The 26,965-nt window shown below is 31.6% G+C and overlaps 2 protein-coding genes across 4 annotated transcripts; one reads left to right on the plus strand and one right to left on the minus strand.

Annotated features, from left to right (window-relative positions):
• Positions 1-2,889: 2,889 nt before the first annotated feature.
• Positions 2,890-4,650, minus strand: LOC148621026 (uncharacterized). Of its 2 annotated transcripts, none has more exons than XM_088575026.1 (3): positions 4,472-4,650; positions 3,845-3,983; positions 2,890-3,634 (listed from the first exon to the last, which is right to left on the minus strand). In XM_088575026.1, exons 1-3 carry the CDS (start codon positions 4,598-4,600, stop codon positions 3,042-3,044), a joined length of 861 nt encoding a protein of 286 aa, XP_088431152.1. In that variant the 5' UTR covers positions 4,601-4,650; the 3' UTR covers positions 2,890-3,041. The 2 variants fall into 2 exon arrangements, with proteins under 2 accessions (XP_088431152.1, XP_088431151.1); XM_088575025.1 differs by having other exon boundaries at positions 4,166-4,650.
• Positions 4,651-5,396: 746 nt separating this feature from the next.
• On the plus strand, positions 5,397-26,918 carry LOC148621027 (ceramide transfer protein-like). Of its 2 annotated transcripts, none has more exons than XM_088575023.1 (14): positions 5,397-5,772; positions 11,716-11,850; positions 12,760-12,867; positions 13,939-14,071; positions 14,618-14,728; positions 16,395-16,549; positions 17,343-17,444; positions 18,242-18,331; positions 18,684-18,749; positions 19,427-19,591; positions 20,313-20,376; positions 20,921-21,120; positions 21,796-21,919; positions 23,105-26,918. In XM_088575023.1, exons 1-14 carry the CDS (start codon positions 5,515-5,517, stop codon positions 23,230-23,232), a joined length of 1,839 nt encoding a protein of 612 aa, XP_088431149.1. In that variant the 5' UTR covers positions 5,397-5,514; the 3' UTR covers positions 23,233-26,918. The 2 variants fall into 2 exon arrangements, with proteins under 2 accessions (XP_088431149.1, XP_088431150.1); XM_088575024.1 differs by having other exon boundaries at positions 11,716-11,832.
• Positions 26,919-26,965: the final 47 nt, after the last annotated feature.

The raw sequence follows: 26,965 nt of genomic DNA on the forward strand, positions 1-26,965 counted from the left end.
AATGATATGAGAGATAAGAAAATACTTTATTCATCTATTAAGACACCCCAGATCGACAAAAAGAAAAGTTGTAGGTATATAGAGTTCATGGTGTCCATCTGTTTATCTGTTCTTCCATTCATTGGTTTGTCCCCAGTTCTAATTTGCTAATTCTCTGAAACCGCTGAATTGAACTTGAGTGAAACTTTTTACAGATTCTTTTTTACATTATGCCATTGTGCACTTTATATTTTGTTTATCCATCTTAATGACTTTTGGGTACAGGTAAGTTAGAATTTTGGACATATTGTTTTGGAGAAACACTAAAGAAAAGGCCTTAGTTACGTCTTTGGACTTGCTTAGTTTTGATATAGATCTGGCTTACTATAATAAAGGGCTTTGTCATGAGCACATGATTTGCCTGTCAGCTGAGCACAATAATGAAAAACCACCCCCCTTTTTATAAAAAGGTGCCAAAAATAAAATCAAAGTGCTGATAGCACTGGCAGTTTTTGATTCTTGTGAAAATTGCAGCATGAACAAAATTTCAAAGATTATATGATGTTAAATAAAATTGTAATCATAAATTGCATTTTAAACACTTTTAAGAACTGTCCTTTTTTAATATGTATAAACAAGAAGTGTCCTTTTTCAAACTGAAAATCAATCTATACTACTGATCCAACTTCACACACATTTACATATTTTGTTCCATTCCACCTTTTCCCCCAATTTTAAATCTCTCAAAAAGTTAATGTGCATTTATATTCAAAATCTTTATTTACAGAGTATTTATCCTACATCATAATTATACTTAAATAAAACCAATATCAGCTTAAGAAATTAATTTCCTTAACAGGAGATTTTCAAAAACTAGACACTTTCATCAATTTGAATTTTCAAGCCAATTTTACTTGGTTAAAATTGGTTTTTCATAGCCCAAAAACTGAAAAACCACCCCAATTCTTTTATGAAAAAGTGCCCAAAATGGAAAACATTAATTCAAAATTTTAAAGCAAATAAAATGGAGAGTATGACCATGGATACCCTAAAGAATATCCTGAAGTTTTGTGGCATCTGCTGAAAGTGTTTTTTTATTTTTCAGTTAGAGTGCAAAAACAGAAACACTCCCTTGTTTAATGCTGAAAGTCCTATGACTCAAAAACCAAATGTTCGAAATAAATGTAAAATTAAAGGACTCCTACAATGTAAGAGATTGGAATTCCGTTCCTCCATATCCCAACTGGATGGCACTAAGTCAGAAAATAGCTTGCCAGACAACCTGTAGCACTGCTGGAGTAAAATTAAAGGGAACTTTCTTCTATCAATATAAACAATTGACCAAAGTTTTATTTAAATAGCCTAAAGTGTATTGGAGTTATTGTATGAAGTGTTGAAGAAAAATAGCAGTATAACATAATACGTCATGTAAAAAATGACAGATGTGTAAAAATAAAACTGGGTTATTTAAAAAAAAAAAAAAAAAAGAGGTGGTAATTGTATATTTTGTGTTATTTTTAAAAAGTTCCTAAAAACTATCAGTGGCAGCAGAAGGGTAAAAGTTAGGTTGATTTGGTAATTTTTAGTTTTAAAAGTCTACATCTACATTGTATGACAATCCATGATGACACTGATGACTACTCGTCGGCACGGCGCTAACAGACAATAAATTCAATAAAAAATTAACTTAAATTAGTGATGGCATGAAACAAAAAGGTGCACATAATACAAATTAAAAATTATACAATATAAAACAGGTTACCATGCGGTTTTCAACGATGGGAAAACCCATACCATAGAGCAAGGTTACTCCTACAACGTAAGAGGTTGGAATTCCGTTCCTCCATACCCCAACCAAGTCAGAAAATAGCTTGCCAGACAACCTCTAGCATTGTTGGAGTAAGAGCAAGGTATAAAATGCCATAAAATAAATGAAGTGAAACTACCGGTATTCATAAAAACGAAAATAGACCTAATCAATTGAAAAGAAAACAGCAACAATGAACATAAAAAAACAACGACAACAGGTTCCTGGCTTGGGACATGTGGCAGGGTTAACATATTTGTGAGCGCTTAACCCTCCCCTAACATGGGACTGGTGGGAAAGTACAACACTAAAACGAAATATAAAAATCTGTTGGTTGAACTCGGATTTAACTTTTGAGATCGATACAGAACACATCCACTTTAACAAATAGGACAGAAAAGACAACAAGCTGTATCTACCTTGGAAGAGTACTCGTTGTTTCTATGAGCTAGCCAGTCTGTTCTTTGTTACAGGCGTGTATACCTCGAAAGGGTACTCGCTTTTTCTGTAAGCTACTTCAAAATCCGAAATCAACTGAAAGACCGCTTTTAATAAGATTTTAATGTTCCGACTCGGGATGATCCAGTGAGCCAGTGTTTGCATATGTAAGTTGTAAAGAGTTCCATTAAACTGTGGATTGATGGGGGAAATGTACTTATAGTAGTTGGTTCTGTCAGTTATCAGTTGGTGTTATAATTAGCTGGTTTTATGTATACTTAGAGATGGTTGGGGAGTGAGGTAGAGTTGTGGCCCCACTGCAAATCATTTTCATTTTTTTTCTGTGCTTGGTAATTACTCCAACTGATAAGGGAATGCTCATCGATTAACCGTCGTACTACAGTGCTGCAAATCGGTGTACATTTTTTTCAAACTGTGCTCAGACATCTGGTAAGCTCTTACATCATCTAATTCTTTAAAAAAAATATCAGATTTTCAATATTGAACTGGTCTTAAAAGCGGATTGAATATGTTTTGTTTGGTTTGTTGTACGGTTCAAATTACAAAGATACTCAAAAGCATGTACTTCGGAACTGGATTGTTTTCCTCTGATTTCCAGTATCATGCAGTGGTGTATATGTATCCTTGATAAAGATTCAACTATATTGAGGAAAGCAATGTTTATTAAAACTTTTAGTATCAACATTCATAATAAAGTGTACACATATTCTGTTCGGCAATGTTTTGTGTTTTATAATGAATGGATAAAAAAAATATTTATTGAGACAAAATAAGAAAATATAGTGTACATGTTTGCTTAATTGTTCGATTGCTTGCTGTTGCAAGTGAATAGTTTTCGACACCGCTGACGAAAGGAACTCATTGCTTCAACAAATTGTCGGAGACGACTCCTTGATTTTGATGATTGTGTCAACCTTGTGGCTTCCAATGAACCCACTTTCGGACCTTTGACATCGAAAATTGTGTCCACATTTTGAAATGGATTGTTATCTACATCATTCCAGTGAAGTGGTATGGTCTGTGATGGTCGAAAGAACCCATACAGTTCCTGGAGTTCTTCCCGCTCTTTTGCAACAGCATTTTGCTTTGTTCTCCTTTTGACCTGTATATCATTGATAACATCATACAATTCGTCTGTTATTTCTATTATTTTGTCATTAATAATGGCATACTTCTGCCACTTGGTAATTCCCGCTTTAACGGTCACTGTGTCCTTTTCGACCTCTCCCACTACTTCTCTATTCTCCCTCTCGGACTCTATCAAAATCCTTGCCGTCTGTTTGTCTTCATGGAGATCATAAATATGCTTTGCCCAGTCTTCATTTGGGACTTCATCATACGTGTTTGCTTTGCTACATTCCGTGGTTTTGTCTTTTGTTGCCTTATTATCTAAAAAGGATTAAACAATCATTTTAAAACAATATCAGTAGAGTTTTGACTTGTTTTTGTTAACTATTTCAGACCTGAAAATTTTCTCTTGGTAAGAAATTATGATAATTTTGGTAAAAGAAGATATAAAGATTGGCACGATTTTAATTTTAATACAGATTAGGATGATTGGATTAACAAATAATGCTCATAATACTTTGGCAGTCTTACCACTAGAACTATCTTGTTTGGTGATATTTCCATTTCGAGTCTTGCCTTTCCCTTGATTATCTTTTTTCTCCAATTCAGCAACGTTTTGATCAGCTGTATTTGTTGCGTCTTTGGTGGTGTTCCCTGCATCCCTTCTCTCCTTTAATCAAAACGGTAATATGATAATATATAGTAAAAACATTCAATATATCTTAACATGAGTTTGATGCATGCTACTAGTTTCTATTTTATGAAATAGTTAACGTTTTTCTCAAAGAAAATTTATATGCAATGACGAGTGTACGTGGTGTTAATTCAATGCACGAACAAAGCAGAAACTACCTTATCAAAATCAACTTCTACATCTCTAATATCAGTGCAACATGTAGACTTGACTTCGTGTTCTGCCCTTTCGAGAAATTCTTTTGGTCTTGCACCAAACTGCAAATCCCATTTTTTAATTTCTTCCTTCTCTTGGCTGCCCATGCCTTTCGGTTTTCTGGCGTCATCTGTTTCATTTCTAGAGATTGACTCAGTTGCTAATAATTTTCTTAAGTTTTTCGGACTTTGATCATGATCAGTGCCTGTTCTTCCTTCTGTTACAACGAATGACTCTCCATCTGCAATTGGCAAGTCGTTTTTACTAACCTCTGTTTTTAAACCTCTCGAATTTCTTCTCGAAAGAATATTCCTTGCCTCTGCCAAATGAAAGTACATGATGGTTGTTAATGAAAGTGAAGAACGTCGGACTGTGACGTGGTTGACGTCGAAAGTCATGTGATGCAATGTATTGGTGTCATGCAGTCAATGTCGAGATTTCTTCTCTTGCCTACCTAATACATGCAAGTTGATACACGGACTGGTGTCAGTATTATAATACTTAATTGCAACCACTTGAATCTTAGTTAAGAATTGAATTTAATATACTAGGAATGCTAAAAAATCCGATATAGTATTCAAGGCAGAGATAACGAACAACTTTGCAAATTAAAACAGTTTTTTTAATGTTTGTTTTGATTTGTTTATTTGTTCATTCGTTTGTTTTTTGTTTGTTTGTTTGTTTGTTATTTTTCAGTGAAAAATCAACTCCTTCTTTGTTGTGATGTCGACAAAGAACATGCAAAAAATAACGATTAAAAAAACTTATAGATTGAACAGAGTTATAATATAATAATACACTATATTAAGTCCCTCTGTATAGTTGAATGTTTCTCCCAAATTTGTTATTACAAGGGTGCTGAATAATTTTTATAAATTGAATAAATTATTGTTATTATACTATTCTTCCCCGAGTTGTTCATCGTACTAGATTATAATATAGAATATGTTTTGTGAGGTGGGGACGTGTCCATACGTGTTTTATAAGGGGCTGTCTTCGAAAAAAAGTTATTAAATGTTTCACATCAAAACCCATCTGTATTCTAGAGATTGTCGATACTTGCACACAGTCGATTTTTTTTTCTTTCTTTTTTTTTCTTTTTCTTTTCTTTTTTTGTTATCTACTTTTATTACCTCAGTACTTTGATGTTAGAAAAAAAAACGCTATTATTTCCCTTTAGTCGTTAGATGGCGTTTTATATCAACTTCCTCCATGACATCATGATGGCGTCTTATTAGTCAAGTTACAACCCGTAACCACCTACTTCACATGAATACCGGGCCTAGAAAAGGGCTAAATATTAAAGAGCACAATGACAACATCTTCAGGTGTTGGGGAAGAGAAATTGGATCTTCTTAGCTTGACAGACGACGAAGATAATGAGGACTCGGACTATGAACCGGCCTTGCCCGAGTTGCAAGGCGTTCTGTCAAAATGGACCAATTATTTACATGGATGGCAAGACCGTTTTATAGTTCTAAAAGAAGGAACTTTAAGTTACTACAAATCCGAAAATGACACGTCTTTCGGATGTAGGGGTGCTGTCAGTTTGTCCAAAGCTAACGTTGTCGTAAGTTGTTGCAGTAATTTTGTAAAAATACACTATACTCAGTTAATACTCATGATCATATGACCACAACACAACTGTCACAAGATTTTAACAGCATGATTTTTTAGTTATATTTTAAACAGCATTGAAAGATGAAATTTAAGGGGAAATACTTTCTAAATGCAAGTGTTTTTATAGCTAGGATTTGGAAATAGAGGGGCGCTGGAAAGAGGGGACTTAAACGCATAGCTTGTTTTTTTTTCAACATAAAGGGACATTAATCTAAGTTTTTTTAAGATTTATGTTTGCATTGAGGCCAAAAAAGAAATGTATGCATGTTTACAGTCACCTGACAGACCCTCATTTTTTTTTTCGCTATGACCCTGACTTTTCTTATCAGCAATTTTCTAAAATTACAGAAATTCCCATCTTTTCCGTCACCAGTACTGGTATTTATTGTATTTAACAACAATAATGGCCTCCAGTGCCAGCACTGTCAGCAATTTAAAAAGAAAACTAGCAGATAGACAAGCATGTGCACCATTGCAGTGTCTTCTGTTTCTCTCTATGAAGCTTGTTAGTCAAGAAACTACAATTGTACTGAAAGAAAAAAAAGAAACCAACCTACCGACTCTATTTTTTTCAGCATGTGACAGTAAACACACATATTTTTTTGCCTGAATCAGAAATATCTTCCTTCATTTTTTTTTATTGTCAGGGTTTGACACTAACTTCATTTGTTAGGGGGTCAACAGGACTACTTCAGAGGTACATATATGTAAAACTGATAGATCTTATGAAAAATAAGGCAAATTCAGATTGCCTGTAGGACTACTATGAAAATATTTCAAGTAGTCATCCCTGAAATTAAGGTGGCACAGGACTACTGGATGACTGTTAGTTTCAATCCATGATTGTATGTTTGTATCCTTATTGCATACATGTACCTGCAAACTTTTGAAAATGAAGGTGGGACAATCTAAATGGACAGTGTTGCACAATATTTTGCAAACTGAATAAGGTTTACTGCATTAATATATGCATGATACCCATATTGTATTGGAAGACCTTCTCAGTTGACCTATAGTGTTTTGTGTAAATAATATCCTTGTTATAATCGTTAGAAGTGTATAAGCCAGAAATGGATTACTGAAACTCTAAGCTACCCTCCCTTAAAAAGTTGTGATCACACACACATTCCTCATTAAAAGAATGATGTGTTGACAAACTTTAACATTGTTCTAGGAGATAAGTAGCATTCTATCACATTAAGGAGCTGATTAAGGGCAAGTGATTCTTTACATTTATGACACACTATAAGGTGAAATGTTGCATGAAATAGAACATATATTCAATATTATTCCAATAAAATTTGAAAGTCATTTAGTTAAGAGAAATATTATGTCCTATAACTAATTCAGTCTCTGATAATAGTAAGTTTGTGCATCAATTACATTTTGTAACTTGTATTTGAAGCTAGTTTTAAAAGTTCTGTGTTGTTTCGTATGCAAATGAGTTAAAATTTACTTCCAAGAGTGAAAGGTCCTTCAGTGAAAGAAATTAGCAGTAGACCTATGGACCAAGTCAATGTAAAATCAAGCAGGTCAATGATGAAATTGGCTCAAGTTGCTTTAAAAAGTACAGTGCTGTCTATGTAAAATTATGATGTGTCTATGTTGACAAAAAAAACACTGGTCTTGCAGTCCTTGCCTTCAAATTTTTTGTCCAGTAGCCCTTTGGGCTAGCAAGTTTGAATTTTTGGTAGCCTGAACTCAAAACTAATAGCCCGAAAAATTCAGAAAAAAAATAAAGAATTTATCAATGAAAAATGACGTGCAAATTATCCGAGGAGTTTGATTGACATCGCTAAAATTTCAGTACCGAAAACTATCGACGGACAACAACGACCCTCAAATCAAAATAAGAACCACGGTAATTTTAATTTGACAACTAAATATTATGTTGTCCTACAAGTATTTGTGAAAGATTTTATTATATAAGTCAATTAGTTTTTATTTAGTTTTACTTTTAATCATCGTTTTTTATAGTAACTCTAACATAAAATAAACATTGCGGCATATTGCTGTTTTTAATTAACGCCCGATTTTCAGATATCGTCAGGTTTAACTCGGAATGATTTGACACGAAAGGACAAAAGGTCGCGAAAGTAAATAATGACAAAAATAAACAATAGTGACATTGTCGTAACTTTGTAATTATATTTCGGACAGAATGTAAACACAACAAGGTACTGTAGGTCATTGAAACACTTTAATCTTACACCTTCACAACTCGAATCTGACTAGCCCGGTCGGGCTACGGACATTTAAACTGTACTAGCCCGAGGCAGATTTTACTAGCCCGGGCTTTGGGCTAGTGGCTAACGTCGAGGACTGGTCTTGACTTTTTTGCATCCTAAATGAAAGGTCTCCTATATAGAGTTAAATCTAAATCAAAGAAGAATGTATACGTGTTTGATTAACATAGACATTAACTTCAAAGTATTTGCAATTTCAAGTGTATGTTTAGTAAAATTAATTCAATACATTAAGTTTTGAAAGTTTGTTTTAAATCTGCTAAAACTGGGGTAAATCTTTCCATGTCAAATTGGTCATACGTGTACATGTATGTCTGTTAGACATGTTGCTGTATATTTATACTTCTTCTCTTTGTATTCTCCATTGAAATGTTGTAGATCTACATTTTGTACATGTATATCTGTATACATTGTATTTCACTTCTGTGGGAACCTTATTTTTTTTTCAATTCTAGGTAACATTATTTATTTGCAACGTGTTGTGAACACTTAATCTTGTCAAACGTCTTTGTATTCTTTAAATGGAAAATATCATAATTATGAGGTTCTTCGCACTAATCAAATGGTTATTGCTTATGATATACAATGTACATATACATGTATTTGATTCTTGGCACAAAGTGAACAGTGTGGGAACTGTTCATTTTGTGACAAGAATCAAATACATGTATGTCATAAGCAACATTCATTTAACGTAAATCTCTGTGAAATTTATGCATAAAAAATATTTTTTACCCCATAACCCATCACCCAAAGGGCCATCTTGACATAGGTAAAAAATGTAAATTTTGAACCATCAGTAAACAGTGTAATGCTTTTGGACTTGATGGTTCTGTAAATTTGCTACGATCAGCGTAAGATCCACATCATTCTAGTGGTGACCACAGACTGGCAACAAGTAATTAACAACAGTCTGAGGTACATAGTATTTACAAAAACTGTTCATGAAAAGTTAGACAAAATGAAACCAACAGTTAAAGCAATGATGATACTTTGCGAGGACATTGCTGACAGAAAGTTTTAAAAACTGATCAACAAGTAAAAAAAGGTCAAAATTTTAATTTGTTTATGAAATCAAAACTTTACAGCTAGTTGAAATAGACCAGTTCAAATTTCAATACAAATCTAGCTAACTTAATAAGTAATTTAAATAGCTCTCTAGGTAGAAATCTGCTCTACATTATACCACTGTGTCCTACTTAATTACCACAGAACACCTGTGTGATCTATTGGACACTTTCTTTTAATTTTGAATAGCTGTCAATTATGATGACCTTAACCTTTAAATTTGCCATTCACCATTATAATTGACAGCTATTCAAACTATAAAGATGGAGGTGAACTGTTCATTGATAAACATAGTGGTTGATCTCACATTCAACTGCATAATCTTTTTTTTTTAGTACAAACTGGGGTATAAGTTAGCTTTCAAGAGTTTTAGGTCCAGAACTTGTTAAAATTTGAAGTCAAAGGTCCTCAATAAAACTTAAATGAGAATGTAGGGGATTTAAGGTCCAGGGCTTACATGTAGGTAAAAGAAATTCGGTCTTCAAAGGTTCTTGCAAAAAAAAATTGAGGGTCCTGGATCTCGAACCACTGCTTAAAATACTGCTTATTACATTTGTATTTAATGTTAACAGGGTTTGGCACTAACTTTTCTTGCTAGGTAGCCCACAGAAATACCAGTACATGTGATTCACTACAGGTGTACCAGTTAAAGTTTCAAGGTAGTCCTTTCCAAATTAGGTAGGCACAGGACTACTGATAGTGCTGAACCTTTTGTTAAGGTGCTTATCTTTGGAATTCCTTTGAATGGCAGTTGGAATTGAAAATTGAAAAACTTAAAATTTTTACCAAGTCAGTTAAATTTAAATTTATTTTAAGGGTGCATGATATTGGTTGCTGATTCATGATTACACAGTGGAACATTATCCAAATAGTCTGTACTTTCAAGGCCTAAAATTGAAATCCTAAACTACTGGTATAAGTACAATCTTCTGATTATTTTGTCAAGCATGACTAAGTCTTAAAAATTTAGTTAATTGTTTATGATTTTAAACAGACACACATATTGACCTCAACATGTTTATTGTTTTTAATCAGTGTTTATTTTTGTGTGTGTAAAAAAAGTTTTAAAAACCCAGCTGGCATATTAGAATAACATTTAAATTCATTTTGAATGGGGTAAAATTCAATGAAATGTTCATTCAAGTTCAACTGGTTATTTATGGTACCAGTACATTGAGGTACATGTATATATATATACATATACAATACAAGTATTGATTAATTTTGAAAAGGTAAGATTGGTGATTTAATGGGATATTTACTTATCAAAGTTTTAACTTAATGTGTGGGTTTTCAATGTCAGATATACTTGTCTTCTTCCCCTTTAGAATGCCATTAATGTGGTAATTCAAGCTTATATCAGCTAACACCCACATTTTTACTTTGAAATGAAACTGTAGTTCCTTTGGTGTATTTTGATATATACTTGATACAATGGTGTTAAGTAATATCATATTATGTTAACAGTTCTCTGCTAAAGGCATTGATTTATACTGATATGGTTCATCACTTTCTGTATATTAATGTAAAACATGTTACACTTGATGTCTTATCTTTACATCAAAAGTGAAACTTTTATCTGTATCTGTATAACATTCAGATATACAAAAATGTCTATATGATGATTATCATGACCGACCACTTTTTGATACATACATGTACATGTATGTATATTATATGACAAAATGTACAAACAGTACTTGTACGTATAAAATTTAACTGAATAAAGAAAAAGGCAGAAAATTTTGTAAGAAAGGGTTTTTCAAAGATTTTACATAACTATACATGTGAAATTATTTTGATTTGAAACAAGTAGTTGTTTCAAGAGTTGAGAAGTCTACCTTGTTTCTTCTATACTCAGTGTCCACCAACATTATTATTCGTAATTATCATCTCTTATATACTACACCTGTAATATAGAGATACAATAACTATATAAATTTGTCCATCCATATTCGTTATGGTTCTGCTCCGTATTTTATTTTTCTAAAAAATAATGGTACAGTATCTCAGTAGATAATCTACTTTTGACCTTCCTTGATTCTAAAAAAAATATGGCACAGTTTCTGCTATTGGTCCATTTTAGCAAAATATAAATGTCAGATCCAGTAGTTTGATAAATTATTGTGCTGCATTTTATAAAAAAGTTACATGATGTTAATATGAAATGTAAAGACATGAATATATTAGACAATATTATAGACCTTATGAATTTCTTTTAACTGCCTGAATGGTTTCAAGGTAGCATGCTTCCTTGAGTGCAAGAGGTCGTGGGTAGGATCCTTGGCAGAGTCGCACCATAGACTTAAAAATTGGTAGTCAATGCTTCTCTGCTAAGCTTTAAGGGGTTAGAATAACAACTGGTTGGCTCAGTTAGGGTAATGTGCCCAAGTGGGGTGGTTTGCCTGCCTGCAGGCAGTTGCCTCTGTGAGCTATATGTAGCTCAATTAAGAATCAACAATACAAAGCAGGGTCTGGTCGATTGATCAGTCCTTCTTTTCCTGAAATGCATGAAATCTGTCATGGGAAGTTAAACCATAATAAATTAATCGATTAATTGTATCTGTTTTCTTTTTCAGCCTCACCAGTTTGATGAGTGCCGGTTTGATGTTAGTGTTAATGATTGCATGTGGTACCTGAGAGCTCCTAGTGAAGATGACCGTAGTCGATGGATGGGTGCTATAGAATTACACAGGGTATTTTGTTTTTCTGAGGTATCTTTGTAAGGGTTTTCAAGTGTGCAAATAGAGTGCTTCATTCTAATATAAAACTGTTGATATTCATTCTGTTGTTTCACTAAGTCTTGAAATTACAACTTTATTTTGAAATTAAAGAACAAATCACTATCTTTTTTTTATTCCTTCTAAACATAGATGTATAAATCATTTACATGTATCTATGAGTAGAATGTTGTGTTAATAATATTTCATTACTTTTGGCACATGCAGTTGTGGATGGGAGGGGGTTGCAAGCATTTGAACCCCTCTTTTTGTGGGAAATTTTTGTGTAAAATATGAGCAAATAATAGCCGAGAATCCACCTTTTTTAAATCTGGATCTGCCTGTATACATGTACATTAATGCTACATTATTGTGGCCAATTTTGTTTATCATCAGTATTACTTTGCTTCTACTATTATAATATAATACACATCAATTCCTTAATATACTCTTTATAATCACTTCTTTTCTTTGTAACATGTAACATTCTTTTGATTCATTGGGAAAGTTAGGAAATGATGGAAAAGCGGTACAGATTATAAAAACTTTATTTGATCAGTCATGTTCAGGAAATTTTAATATTATTTTGTTTTTATGTTTGTTTAGAAATAATTGGACTAATTTAATGAAAACAGAGATAACCCAACTTAAGGATTTTACATGTTAATACATTGGTACCTCAAAAGTGCAACTAAATTGCATAAGTGATTTCGAAGAAATTTTAAAGGAAAATTGACATCATTTGTAGATGTGCGTGAAACTATAAATGGAGGACTCCAAATGGAGATTTTCCAACTACATTAAACTTGTACATGTAACACTGTTTATAGCAAGGTGTATTTTCATTGTTAGCTTGCTCTCAGTATTTCTAGTATACTTGACATTTGTCATGTTATTTTTCAGCAAGCTGAATCTGGTTATGGAAGTGAAAATAATCTCAGAAGACATGGTTCCCTGTTGTCATTACAGTCAGGTACCAGTCTGTCTACTATGTCAGCATCATCTTTTAAGGTAATATTTTTTTATTTTTTATTTTTTTTTTTTTTTTTGAAAAATTTAGATTTATGTACCATTCTGTGTAAGAATCAGGCAATGGGTGGCACTTCATTTTTCCAAATTAGACATTTTTCCCTGAAATATATTCAGTACATTTAGAAAACAAGTGCTAGCTTTACAAACACTTTGATGGATATTTCTGGAGGTTTTGAGGTATAAATACTTAGATAAAGCAAAAATATCTCATGTGTTATTTACTTCATGTGCCACACTTTACACACATGAAAACTTTTAGGAGTGTTGCAAAGGACAACATATCTTATTTCATCTATGGGTGTTAAGTACAATATATTTATTAATATTCTGTTAAATAATATAAAGATTAAAATTACTTTTCAAAATTTTACTCCAATCTTTTTTCTTGATTTATAAACAAATTTCATTTACTATTAAACTAATAAACTAAAAGTGACAATTAACACTTTCATGATGACACTTTATATTTTTAATTATTAGTTTATATTTATCCAATCTTCACAATGAACTAATAGTCAAAAGCCAGAGGTTGATAAAAATGCTGATGAATCTGTAATAATTTTCACTTTGGCCAAGAAAAAATGTATGTCTGTTTAAGGTAATGTTGGATAAAGTAATAGGGTAGATAGGTGATAAATTATTATATATAGACAATTAATTGGAGGATTTCTTGACTTTGTTAAGCTTACCTAAAAATGATAGTTTAGTGGCATTTCATCAATAAAATGTGCTCAGGTAGGTGGTGTAACCTTAAACAGACAAGTTTTTTTCTGGCCTTTCAGGGCAGTATACATAGTGTCAATAAAAAAAATTGTAACTGTGAATCAAAATGTTTACTGTGAAGACTGTAAATCAGGCATATTTCAGTGTTTAACAAATGTTGAATGTTACCTGGTTTTCCCTGCTTCAGAAAGGAATTCATTTTTTTTTAATTCAAAATTTAATCATTGCGACTGACTTTTAACTGTATTTATACTTTCTGGGTTTTGTCATTTTCCTTTTTGTAAGTTTTTTTTATCAAAACATTTAAATAAAATTCTTTTCTTTCAGAGAGGAAGAGGTCTTAAAGAAAAGTTAGCAGAGATGGAAACTTTCCGGGATATTCTGGCTCGACAGATAGATACTCTACAGAGCTATTTTGATACCTGTGCTTCAGCTGTCACTCATGGTGTTGTTCATGACTGTAAATATAAACATTTAATGTTTTGAAATCCTTGGTTTAACTGATTCTTGTTCGTGAATATATTTAAAGGATACTAGATGTATTATTGACAAAAACTTCATAAATTGTTATTAGATTCTTTTAATTGAAAGGTGAGCTGAAAGGAAAAGATACTCACACATACATGTATATTCTTGTGTTTTAAATAACTGTATGCTTCAATACTTATAAAAATTACATAATTTTATTTTTATTAGCAAGATTTCTAAGTCAAACCAGCACATTATGAGCCAGAAAAGAGTTGTGTGAAGGTCAACCAATGAAAATCTGTTCATCATTATTTTGTGATGACTTCAGTGGGTTAACCTTGATGTTGTATGCATGTAGTAATTTCTGGTCCCATACTACTGCATGGGAAGGGAAACTAAAAATAGTCATTGATGGTCAGATTGAAAGAAAAATTTAAGAAATAACAATATATATTGGTGTATATACATGCATATTACATTAATTTTACTTTTCATATAACTTTCGTATTTAAACTTTTACTTTTCTTTTAATTTTTAGTAGCAGAGGATGACATTGGTGACCCAGATGATCTTTCAGATACTTCCTCCGAACACCCACCTCATCACCACCATCATCACCATTTTAACGGACCAACAGGGAATGACTTAGGTATATGGTTTGAAATTAACATTTTGCAAACCTTGTCACATCAGGCAAGTTGATAAAACATCAGCTTGTCTACATAGAAAACTTAGGTTAATGCATTTTGAAAAATAAATAAAAAATTGGTTTCCTTTGTCATTTAACCTTTACATGCATGAATGGTAGTTTAACATGTATTGGGCAATAGGATAATGTTAAGTTTCAGACTCTGTGGAACCATTACATAAAAAAAACTTGATATTGATGTTTGAAAAAGTTTTGTTTGTCAAGCATTAAGAAACTCCATTATTGTGCAAGATAAATGTTAAGACTCATTTCCAATGTTTTTACACTTCTCAAAACTGTCACTGGGTAATCCTGGTTAATAGAATTTGAAGCCAGACTGACATTTATTTGGTTTTAATTATGGCTTAAAGGTATATGTCTCAAAATGCTTGCAAAACGTATTTCAGTCTGGTAGAACCTCTATGATTAGCAACTTCGCAAGGCTGATGATTGTGTAAAATCCATAATTATCTTACCTATCTATACATGCTTAATTATCCATGGTCTATTAAGGAAATGCAGACTCAGTGCTGGTAAAATGTTAATTTTGTACAGGGACAGCTTTTTCTTGAAACACCATGTGTTTCTTTAAAAAAAATGTCACTTATAAGAGCGTGCAAATTTTATGAATACATATTTTAAGCTTCTTATTAGCAAGAGCTGCAAAGTGGTGTGAGCTCTACCGTTATTACGTGTACTTTCTAAATTTCCCTTAAAGTTCCCCAATATATTAATGAAAAAAGTCATGTCCCGCAAGTAACAAAAAGTGACTGTCCTTACAGAGAAAATTCATCATTTCCTTCAGTCAAACAAATAAAAAGTATAGGTTAAGATTACGTTTCAGTAAAAATAAATTCATCTTTTCTGATAGTTTTCAAGTCTTTTCTAATTTGTTTTACTTATTTAAAGACGTTAATGTTATGTTTATAAAAACTTCAGGAAGCACGTGGATGTACATACATGTATCTCCACTGTTGCTGTTGTCAAGCACCTAACCCGCCTCAAAAAAAATATAACTCTGATTATATTATCAAAATCGAAGCATAGCTTTTCTAAGATAGGAAAGGCAATCATTTTCTTGTTTTGAATTTGCAGCTGTCGTCTGAATTTTGTTTACGTCACATGATATGTGTAAAATATTTCCAACATCCGTGGACAACTGTAATATTTCCGATATCTGTACAGATTGATCTGACAGGCCAAAACTGAAATGGATAATGCTAGAGATGCCCTTAAGGGATAAAAAATGTAAAGTATTGCAAATTGCTATAAAGTTATTGACCATTTTGACAGCTAGGGGAAAGGGGTATGGGGTTGAAATTTTGGGAAAAAAATTTTCAAGTTCTTCATTCATTAAAAAAAAACATTAATTAACAAGACAGTTTTTCAAATAGTATATTGATTTTGCTTGCTGCTTAAATATAAATAAAAATATTGCACTTGTAAAGCAAAAAATTTCATCCGGGTCAACCCCTCCCCCCTTCGTAATATCTTCTATCATTTTTACAAGTCTCGCACAGACTGTGGCGACAAATGTATGGTAAAGCTCTCGGTACCTACTCCATATTACCTGACATAGTAGTTACTGAAATTATACCTTTAAAATAAATGTGTACATATATTATAGCATCAATTTTACAACAACATGGAGGGCATGCCATTGATTTCAAAGGAGAAGCATTCACATTTAAAGCCACAACAGCTGGTATCATTGCTACACTATCTCACTGTATAGATCTTATGGGACAGAGAGAAGAAGCATGGAAAAAGAAAATTGATAAGGTTGGTCTTGCTACAGGAGAACAATTTGTGTGTTTTTAAGTAGCAGTCTATCTAAAAATCAGACAGGAGGTGATTCATGCATGTCAAAAACCCAAGGAATTCACTTTTATTTCTTATTCGGAATCAGTTACAGACCACATAACAAGTCATAGTTTTTCATTTGGATGTTGCGCTTTAGAGATCAAATTTATATGGATTGTACATGAAAATAGCACCTTGTAAGAGTTATTGTTCTTGATTTTGTTTGATTTAGTTGATTTTAGTGGGAGATAAATGTATGATTTTCTCAACAGTATAGATCTGAATATGGAAAGGACAACTATTATGTAAAAATATAGCATATGTAGATTGAAAAAGCATTGTTTGTTCGGTGGGTTTTTCTTCATCACGAATCACTTTAATGTGGGAATTTTAAGTGGACTGGTACTTAAAGTTTCAATGTTTCCTTTTGTTGCTAATTTAGAATGACTTGTATCTAATTCCAAATTATAATATTTCATATTAAAAAAAAATTGTTTTGTAAATTATGACCAAAAAATCTTTAACAGTCTTACATGGTCATAGTGATACAATCTTTATCTGTCAACAGAAAGTTTCTGGACTATAACTTGCATATCAATGAATAGATCAGTTAGTTACATACCGCAAAAGGAAGGTTTGGGATTGGTTTTTTAAGATTATGATCCTAACCATATGGGAATTAGGAGCATGTTTATAAAGGCAAAAAAAATTTATGTTCAATTTTGAAGTTACAATGTGACCATCTATTTGATGTTTCAATTGTGTTAAACAGGAAGTTGACCGTAGGAAAAAGGCAGAAGAAAAATTAAAAGATTTGGCAGTGGAACAGAGCAAACAGCAACCAAGACTTGTAATAGGGGGACCAGATTTTGAGGTTTGTATTCTATTTTAAACCTCTATGAACAAAGTAGTAAAATGAAGAAAAATAAGATAGGATAGTCGACCTGATTCTAATCTATTACTGAATTTAAACCTTTTTTGTGTCACCAGCAGTGAAAGCAGGTTTATTAGCCACTTGATATCGTACCTCTGTCTGGCTTATGGCTACCTACAATATTATTTAAACTTTGCACAGTGGTTATGTACATATTGGAGATGTGCACCTCAAATTATGGTAAAATTTGATTAAGAAAAATTTCCACATTTTAAGCATGTTGAACTTATTTATTTCATAAATTTTCATAGCAATTTATGTCATTTTGTAGGAGATGCGTACTTTGTATGATTTGTTACTCAAAAAGTATTACAAGTATTATTCAAACTTTGCACTTATATACATATGGTAGATGTGCTATTCTATTATGCAGAAATTTTATTCAATTTTTTTTCGTAAATTTTTAGCATGCTGTAATGACCCATCTTATCAGCAGTGTATATGTTATTAACATACATTACATTAGTATCCCACACTGTAGTTTTTCAACTTGCTTTACAAGTGTTTATATACATATTGAAAATACTTATGTATATGAAGGTGATGCAGGTACAGACATGTATGGGTCTAATTTTAATTGGCAAAAACAATCATTGATTATTTATAGACATATCAGAAGAATTTATAGTTATCACAAAAGTTTGTATTGAAAAAATTATGGCCTTCATTATAGATTCCATCTTTTGTATGGTGGAAATGTAGATATAGTTTATCAGTATTGTTATTTGAATTTGAAGGAAGGACCACATTGTCAGATAAAGGAAGATGAATTTTATGATGCTGTAGATGCCAGCTTAGATAAACTTGAGCAGAAGGATGAAGAAAAGGTAATTAGCCAGTAATGTATTTTACTGTTAAGCACTTTATGGGATATTTACTGGTTAGAAGTTATCAGTGCAAATCAAACATACCTAAGTCATTTGTTTTGCTATCATGCACTTTCTGCTGCATTAGTTTAAAAAATGAAGAGAGTTTTAAGAAACAATGATTTTGGCATACTGTTTAAATCTGATTCTGTGAATCATGTCAGAATACATAAAAAGGAATAATATCAAAGTTTTTAGCACAAAAACTTGTTGATTATCTGGGTATATACATATAGTTAAAGGCAATGCAATCAATGAATTAATGAGCAGAAGTCAATATTGGATACTAAATTTTGTCTATATTTCTTTACAGCTCAGACTTGGACATGTACAACCACCAAAAATATCACTGGCACCATCTCACAGACTTTATCAAGAGGTATGATTTTCAATGATTAATTTCACATTCTTGTCAGGATAAATTTGTGAAAATTATAGGGAAAGAATTCAGGGGTTTGTTGCTTTGTCAATTTATACCGCAGATTCAAGTGTTATCCAGAGATTTCTTCGGATTAAATTTTGTTTATTATGTGGATAAGAATTATTGTTGATATTTAAATTCCAAAGAAAATATCAACTTAAATATATATAATATTTTTTCAATGTTAAAATTGTGAAGTTTAGAAAGAAGTTTAATGTTAATTGATTTTGCAACAACCACCCCTGAAAGCAGCCAGTAACACTTGGTATTTTTTTGCATATTTATGACTTTCATGAAGTCAACAGCATAGGTTTCAGACAACTATTGTTACAGTGTTTTTGCCTGATAAAAAATAATACTGTACAAGTATTCATTTTTGCTATTTTTGTGGTGGACAGAAAAGTGCGAAAAATAGTCCCGCAAAATTGATTTTTTAACTTTATATAATGTTTATCTTTTTTTTTTAAACCACGAAAATTGATACCCATGAGTATGTTTACTTGACGCAATTCACGAAAACTGATACGTTTACAATATTGAATTTTAATGCAAATTTATTTTTGAAAATTTTCTTATGGGTGACTGGTTGATGGAACGCATATTGAACTAGACTTTGACTTTGAATTTTTTCCCAGATAAACAAAGTTACTAGTGATCATTTATCAAGACTGGGTGATGATACTGAAGGTGGTAGTCAGTGGAAATGTTTGGCAGAGGAAGGAGAACTAAAAGTTTTCACAAGAGAGATGGAAATTGATGGTGTAGTGGTAGATCCTCTCAAGGCATGCCATACTGTTAAAGTAAGAAAATATTTGTTAGATTGTGAAACATATTGAAACTGTTCTATACAAAACTCTGGATATTCCAGTATCTTCTGAAGTACCCATATATCAGTTTCAATACTTTGTGATTTTGTTTAAACCAAACACTTGCTTGAACCAACAAATCTCTTAGTCCTAACGGAGTTTAGTTAAGACAGGATTCACTGTATAGTTTGTAGTAGCAGAAAGGCACAAATAGTTTAGGGCTGTTCCAGTAAAACATATGAGGGATGAGGAGGGGAGCACTTTAATTCTTTGTATATGGGTGGTTGTTCAGGTTTCTTGACAAAATATAAAGTTTGTTACAAAACATCAATAGAACTTCTATGGGTGACTCCCCTTCTGAAAAAGTGCCTTCCCGTGTACATTATATCTTTTAATGGAACAGCCCTTACTGATTATTCAGCAATTACCTTTTTTATACACATTAATCAAAATGACTGATAAAAGAAATGGTAATTTCTGTATGCAATGGATTTAAACCATATCAATAGCAGGGAAGGTGAATGTTTAAATTGTAGCAAGAGTAAGGTTTTGTATATACATTTTAGTGTATGTTTCCAATTCAGTTATAAGAGTGTGTAATAGGGAATAAAAAAAATGATCTGTAGAAAAATGATCCATAGTTACTTGAATTTCTTCCTTATGTAGAATGATTTTTTAAACTTATTCATAAAGAAAGGTTGGGTTTTTTTTTCAGGGATTTACTGGACACGAGTGTTGTCATCACTTCTGGGATATAGATGTTAAAATGAACTGGGATTGTAAGTTTGATGTATATTTTCTAATATATATTGAACCTAGAATTGGCTTTTACATTTACGTATAACTTAGTGTTTTTTGCATCCAAGGTAATTTCTTTTACTTTGTGACATTTTCAGTTTTATTATTAAAAGTATAATGTGTTTAAAGCATTACTTCAACATGGTATACTATCTGTTTTTCAGTGTTATGCTTAAATTATCAAATTTTGAAAACTTGAAATGTTTACAAAAAGTTTGTATTCATCCTGTATGTACATGAAACATTTCTCTATATTGGTCTCTGCACAGGGGCACATTAAGGGTGATTTGACAGATTATACCATCAATGGGTGTTCAAATCATTATACTATCAGTGGGTGTTGCTATCCAACACTAAACACATAACCCATCAAATCAACCTAAACTAGCCCTTGTGGATTGTTCAGGGCAACTTATCTACAAATAACATAGGTTCTTAAGGAGATGCACGATGAAAAATTACCAGCATTTACAGTTCATGTTTAATGATTGAGATTTTTTTTTTTAATTTGTTTTTTAATTTCAGTAACTTTAGAATCTACTATAGCTGTTGAATGGCCATCAGAAGATACCTGTGTTTTACACAATGTCATTAAACGTGTTTGGCCAGCATCACAAAGAGATGCTTTGTTCTGGTCCCACAAGCGACATTTACAGGAAGATTCAGATGATAAACCTGATAGATGGATTGTTGTTAACTATTCCACTTCTCATCCGAAAGTTCCTGTAAGTTACATAGATAAACTAGTGGTATTCATTACCTTAAGGTTTTGGTTTCTTCTGGATTGTGCTTGATAATGGGGTATATTCTTTTAAACCAGTTTCTGTCCCTGTTTTTAAGTGAAAAGTTAAGCTTACCCCTGAAAGACTTATTGCTATATTTTTGTGTTAAAAACAGAAGTGACTGCAAATTACATTGCTCTGAATGGTTTCTATATGAGTAGCATAAACAGTTCAGTGAAAATATGACTAAACTAAGACAAAAAAAACAAACATCCTTCTTTTTTTTTTTCTTCATTTAAAAAGAATTGTGTAAAAATTGATTAACTTATACCTAAAGATGCACAATATATTAGATATGTACATTAAAGAAGTCTTCCTATAAGACTGAAGGGAGTTATCTCTTCAAAAGTTGATATTTCTGCATTCCTTTTCACCAAAAAAAAATCTTAAATGAACATCAGTCATAAGTTAAGCCATCACAATACTTTGATCCTTTTTGACATCAGAACTTACGACCAATTCTTTGTGAAAATGACAGCTGGATTTACTTAGGTCTAAACAGATCTCTCCTGATATTCCAAATGCTGCTTGTTTGCATCAACTTATACAAGTGTTGATTATGAAATGGAGATTATTGTTTCTTGTTAAAAAATATGATTTATTTTTTTTTTTATTCAGGATGGTAAATATACCAGAGTAACCATGAATGTTGCCATGATTTGTCAAACCATTATAGATCCACCGAAAGAAGGGGAGATAACAAGAGATAATATAACATGTAAAATCAGTTACACCGCTGATGGTATGTATATATATATATATATATATATATATACCTCTACTCAACGGGGGGATTGTTTATTTGAATCACCTCGTCTGTCAGTCAGAATTCCAGATTTTGGCACAATTATCTTAACTTCCTGTGGATGGATCGATTTCTTATTTAGGGCATATTTTGAAAACAACATCCCATGCAATTTCATGTTTTACTTTATACATATGAAGTGGACAAAGCTTTTAATCTTTCGTCTGATACTATTTTGTCCATTTTATTCGGATTTGAAATTAAGTTCTTGTTAGCTAGCTTTGGTTTCAGGGAAAATTGGGGGGTGATGGGTTTAATAGTACATACAAATGTGCAGGAAGCATTGGAATCATATTAAGATACTTCAGATAAATTAGTAATTAACTTGGATAAAGGTACTTTTAGTTTAAGTTTGAAATCCTTTGCCAAAAAATGCCAAAAACATCAGTCAAACAATACACAAAGAACACAAAAGAACCAAATAAGTACTTAATCCAAAAAAAATAACAATACAGTCCCACAGAAAGAAAAAAAACAGGGTGCACTCTGGTGCTCTTGAAGAATGAGCAGTTTCTGCTTGGTGGTAGACACCCATCATACTTCTTGGGAATAACCACCATTTGTATGGTGAGAGACATGGACAAACAAAAGATGTTTATAAATAAAACCTATATAGTGTTTTATGTATGAACTTGTACTGGTAGATGTCATTTAGTTACTTCTTCTTCTAAGAATCAGGCAAAATGTGTAGAAGGGATGGTACATGAAGGGAAAAAAACAGAGATTTTATCGCACTAACCAAGTATTTATACCCGATAACCTCCAAAAATAACCATCAAAGTGTTTTAAAAATTTGCCTTTTTATGATATTGATGGGTCAAATTTAGATGAAATGCTCTATGGAAAAATGGCGTGAAAATTTTCCCACATCTCTTCCTTATATAAGCAGTCAAAAAATATATAAGTCACAGATGCTTCAGGATAAATTTAAATAGCTTTTCAGTTGTTTTCTAGATGTATTGAGTATATTTAAGGCAAAAAAAAAGACCAAATTGAGAAATATGTGCCGCCAATTGCCTGATTCTTATACAGAATGGTACTAAATAGTTTCGCCATTATCCTTAAAAAGGAAATATGAATTTTTCTTAAGTTATTTTAACACTAGTTTGAATTTAATTACAGTGAATCCAGGAGGCTGGGTGCCTTCATCAGTTCTGAGGGCAGTTTACAAGAGAGAATATCCTAGATTTTTAAAGACATTTACCGAATATGTGAGAAAAGCTACAGCAGACAAACCAATTATGTTTTGAGAGTCATCACACCTTTTAACTGGTGCCTTTCTAGAATCTATTTTTGTCAGTGCATTTTTTGATCTGACTACTTCATCAGCGTTAGAATATTTCATTGAATCATTTCTGTAGATCAGGCCCAATGAGTTTTCTAGAAGAGATAGAAGGATATATACTAATATTGTGTGTCATGCATCACCATTTTAGACCTAACAGCACATATTTCTAGAGGATTGTTAAGTCAATATAATTGAGAAAAAAGACCCCAAAACCCAGATTTTTCTCTGAATAAGTCAACATTCATTAATAAGCCAGAAAATTTAGCATGCTTAGAAATAAATTATTATCAAAATGAGTATGGAATAGCTTTATATTTATGAATATCAACTGCAGGTACAATATGATACATGTATATGAACGACCTTACTGATGAGACTTACAGGTGAATATTGAATAAATGTATACTTCTTAGTAAAAGTATTGTTGTATTTGAACATATTAGAAACCTAAAAATTATATGAAGTTTCATCTGTTATGTTTGTCTTGAATTTGTTCTACATTTACAGTCCAAAAATTGTTATGAAAAGATATTTATTTTAAGAATACTTTTTTTCAGCAGTTTATGCTCTTAATGTTACTATGTGACAGTTGAAAGGAATTACTGTGTAATTCTTCCTGATAATTGGTTGTGTTTTCCTTTCAAAGAGGACAAAAACTATCAGTTTAGTAATAAGACCGGCATAAGATGCTAGTTAGATTGATTGTTGTGCTTCAGATTGTTGTAGTTTTGTTAACTTCACCTTTTTTATAGAATCAATGCAATTCACTCATTAATTAGTGATGTTAGATGGTCGATTGGTGCATGAAAGGTTTTGTGAAGTATATACTTTTATCTAAATTAGTAGATCTTTTTGTGTAGTTAATGTGAATGCTGTTGACGGTACAACAAGGAATATCCCCATTAAGTGCAGTACTAAGATAGGGGACATAACTCTTAAAATCAGTGGTATGTTTGTGTCATATTCAGTGTCATCAAAGCCTGTCAAGCATTCATCTGAAACAGAATGAAATCAATCAATCTACTTCAATGATTAAAAAAAAATTATGTAAAATGGTTTACATAAAGACAATCTCCTTTGCAGACCCATAACAGCTTCTTGATCCACTATGTATCACTCCACTAACTCATAGGCTGCTGTACAGGATGTGAAAAAATTCAAAGGACAAGAAAATTACTCATAACAAATTTGTGAAGCAGTTTTTGTTGTATTCTTTGCATAAAAGGGAATAATTAAGTACTGAGTGTGGCTGAGGCTTTAAGCTTTGAAATAGCAAATAGACCTTCTACACAGAAAATGACCCAAATGTTTCAATGGTTTGTAAGAGTTATGCCCCTTAACCTAGGTCTTAAATTCTTAAATGATTGTTCAAATTAAATGATCTGTATGGACTTACGTGTGTTGTACATTAGAATTTGAACATGTAAAAAAGACATTTTGATTATTAATGACTATGAAATTATTACCTCTGACAACATTACTCAAATTATTTAGTTGGTTTTTTTTTTGTTAATTTAATGGGAAATTGCCTGTTTATAAAACTTGGTAATTCTGGGCTTATGTGTGTCTGTAATCATATATGTATGTTCTGTATATGTTAATGTGCAATAAACCTATGTTGAACATGAACCATTTAATGTATTGGAAACTCCAGTACCTGCTAAACGTTTAGTTGTTTTGTCTAATGTATGTGAGCAATTTTTGATAATCTTGCTAATCTGTGTTGTATTTAACTGGTATCTTTGCAAGTGACAGTATTTTTTTTTTTTTTTTTCAACTCGCTTTCGCTCTTAGTATTGATGGAAATTTATGGTTCAAATCTTGGTGTCATTATTTAATGTTACTTCTTATTTGTGTGAATGACTACTGGACTTCTTGGTGGTTCCTGTATATACAGAACTTATTATTTACATTCATTGGTGCAGTTTTATGTATTTTCAAGCTCAATGCAATTATTCCTCTTTTTTTTTTTATTGGCAAAATTAAAAAATGTATCCTTTTTCTGTAATATTATGGAAATTTATTTTTGGAATTTTTTAGTTTTAGTGTTAATTAGTTGATTTGAACTAACTACTATTATTTTATTTGCTGTGAACCAACAAGAAGTGGATTATGTTCTTTTGACAAATAGAATCAGGGAATTTTATAAACTCCACAAACATTTGATATTTTGACTCAACCAAAAATAATCCGATAAATTTGATTACTTTTGAATTAAATTTTTTTTTTTTCATAAGAATTTCTGTATTGATAGTATAACATGAAGTCTTCATTGTGTGTTTATAATTGGATGTTAGTGGCTCAAATTTGTGATGACAAAATCTAACCTCATTTATATTTACCCACCTATTTTTTTTTTATGCTTTGTGATTAGTGAACTGTTTGTTAGTTCTGTGACATAAGCTTCGCATTCATTTAGTTTTTCATGCATAATAATCTCCCAAAACCAAGTATAGTACTTTCACATTACTGGATTTCGAGTGGTATTTCAATTAATTAAATTTTACTGGTGCCATCATAAATTAGTACTAACTGGTAGTATGACTGGACATACTCTTTTTCTGAGGGTGTTTTATTGTGAACATCTGGCAGCTTATATATTTCATAAGAAAGTTAGCCATTGACAACATAAATTTTGATGCAGTCAAAAATGGAATAAATTTTCCAGTTATTTCATAATTAAATACATGTATATGGACAATATATTTCGCCCTGCATTTTACATCTTCCTATTGTTTTCTTTTATATTAACTATTGAAAGTTGTCAGTTGATTTTGTGGTTTACAAATTTCACTGTTGCACTTAAGTACTTTTGAGAGAAAGAAAGCTATAAAAATTGTTTAATGATATTGATCCATAATGCTTGTAAGATCTGAGGATGATGATTTTGGTTAATATTCATATTAATTTGTTAAAGATTCCCACTCTAATGACATCTAGTCATTTTGCATATCAAATGTAGGAATTATAAGAGACTGTTATTATTGTATAAACATTATCTGTTTCTTAAGGAGCATATATTTATTTCAATTTTGCAGATTTAGGGGGCAACTTGTAACTTCTAATTATATAAAATTATTTAGACTATGTTCCTTAATTTGTGTTTCATATGAAAAAAAACTTTTTTTTTCAACCTGTTGTTTAATGATCAGACCTAATATCAGTAGATATAAGTTGTTTAAAGATTGGTCTCATTATTTCAAGACATGACTGTTCAACTTTATTGAATAATGATAAGCATACTGGCTTTCAGCAGTCAATGTCACAGAACATTGTAAGTGTAAAATTCATCATGAACAACAACATCACGATAGAAAATAGTATTGTAATACAGACTTTACTTTTTGACTATTGCCTAGAAGTAATCATTCAGTAATTTTGATATTACTCATCATTTACAGTAAATTTAACACTTACGATCTTTTGTGAAATTGACTACATGTACTGCAATATCAAAAACTGCATTCTGAAAGAATTTCTTGTAGCACGTTATGTGGATGGATATTGAATTAAACCAAATCTTTAAATTCATTTATACTCATTGACCAGCTTTACTGTGATGTTGTATACATAGTTTAAAATTCAAATTAATATATTTATTACATGTATATCCTATGTTTATACTTTTGTAAATAATATTTTCTACAATGCAATTTTATTTTTATTATCATATATTATGTACATATAGAATACTC

The sequence above is a fragment of the Perna viridis genome, chromosome 3 (assembly GCF_037379345.1).
Source record: "Perna viridis isolate PV_CMFRI_1.1 ecotype Kerala chromosome 3, ASM3737934v1, whole genome shotgun sequence".
NCBI classification, from domain to species: domain Eukaryota; kingdom Metazoa; phylum Mollusca; class Bivalvia; order Mytilida; family Mytilidae; genus Perna; species Perna viridis.

Excerpts from the sequence above, each read along its gene's own strand:
- LOC148621026 (XM_088575025.1), bottom strand. The coding sequence starts at position 4,600 with ATGACTTTCGACGTCAACCACGTCACAGTCCGACGTTCTTCACTTTCA. Across the intron at positions 3,984-4,165 it reads TAGAAGTTGATTTTGATAAG|GAGAGAAGGGATGCAGGGAA; the intron begins GTAGTTTCTGCT and ends TTTTGATTAAAG. Across the intron at positions 3,635-3,844 it reads CAAACAAGATAGTTCTAGTG|ATAATAAGGCAACAAAAGAC; the intron begins GTAAGACTGCCA and ends AATCCTTTTTAG.
- LOC148621027 (XM_088575023.1), top strand. The coding sequence starts at position 5,515 with ATGACAACATCTTCAGGTGTTGGGGAAGAGAAATTGGATCTTCTTAGC. Across the intron at positions 5,773-11,715 it reads TGTCCAAAGCTAACGTTGTC|CCTCACCAGTTTGATGAGTG; the intron begins GTAAGTTGTTGC and ends TTTCTTTTTCAG. Across the intron at positions 17,445-18,241 it reads TAGGGGGACCAGATTTTGAG|GAAGGACCACATTGTCAGAT; the intron begins GTTTGTATTCTA and ends TTGAATTTGAAG.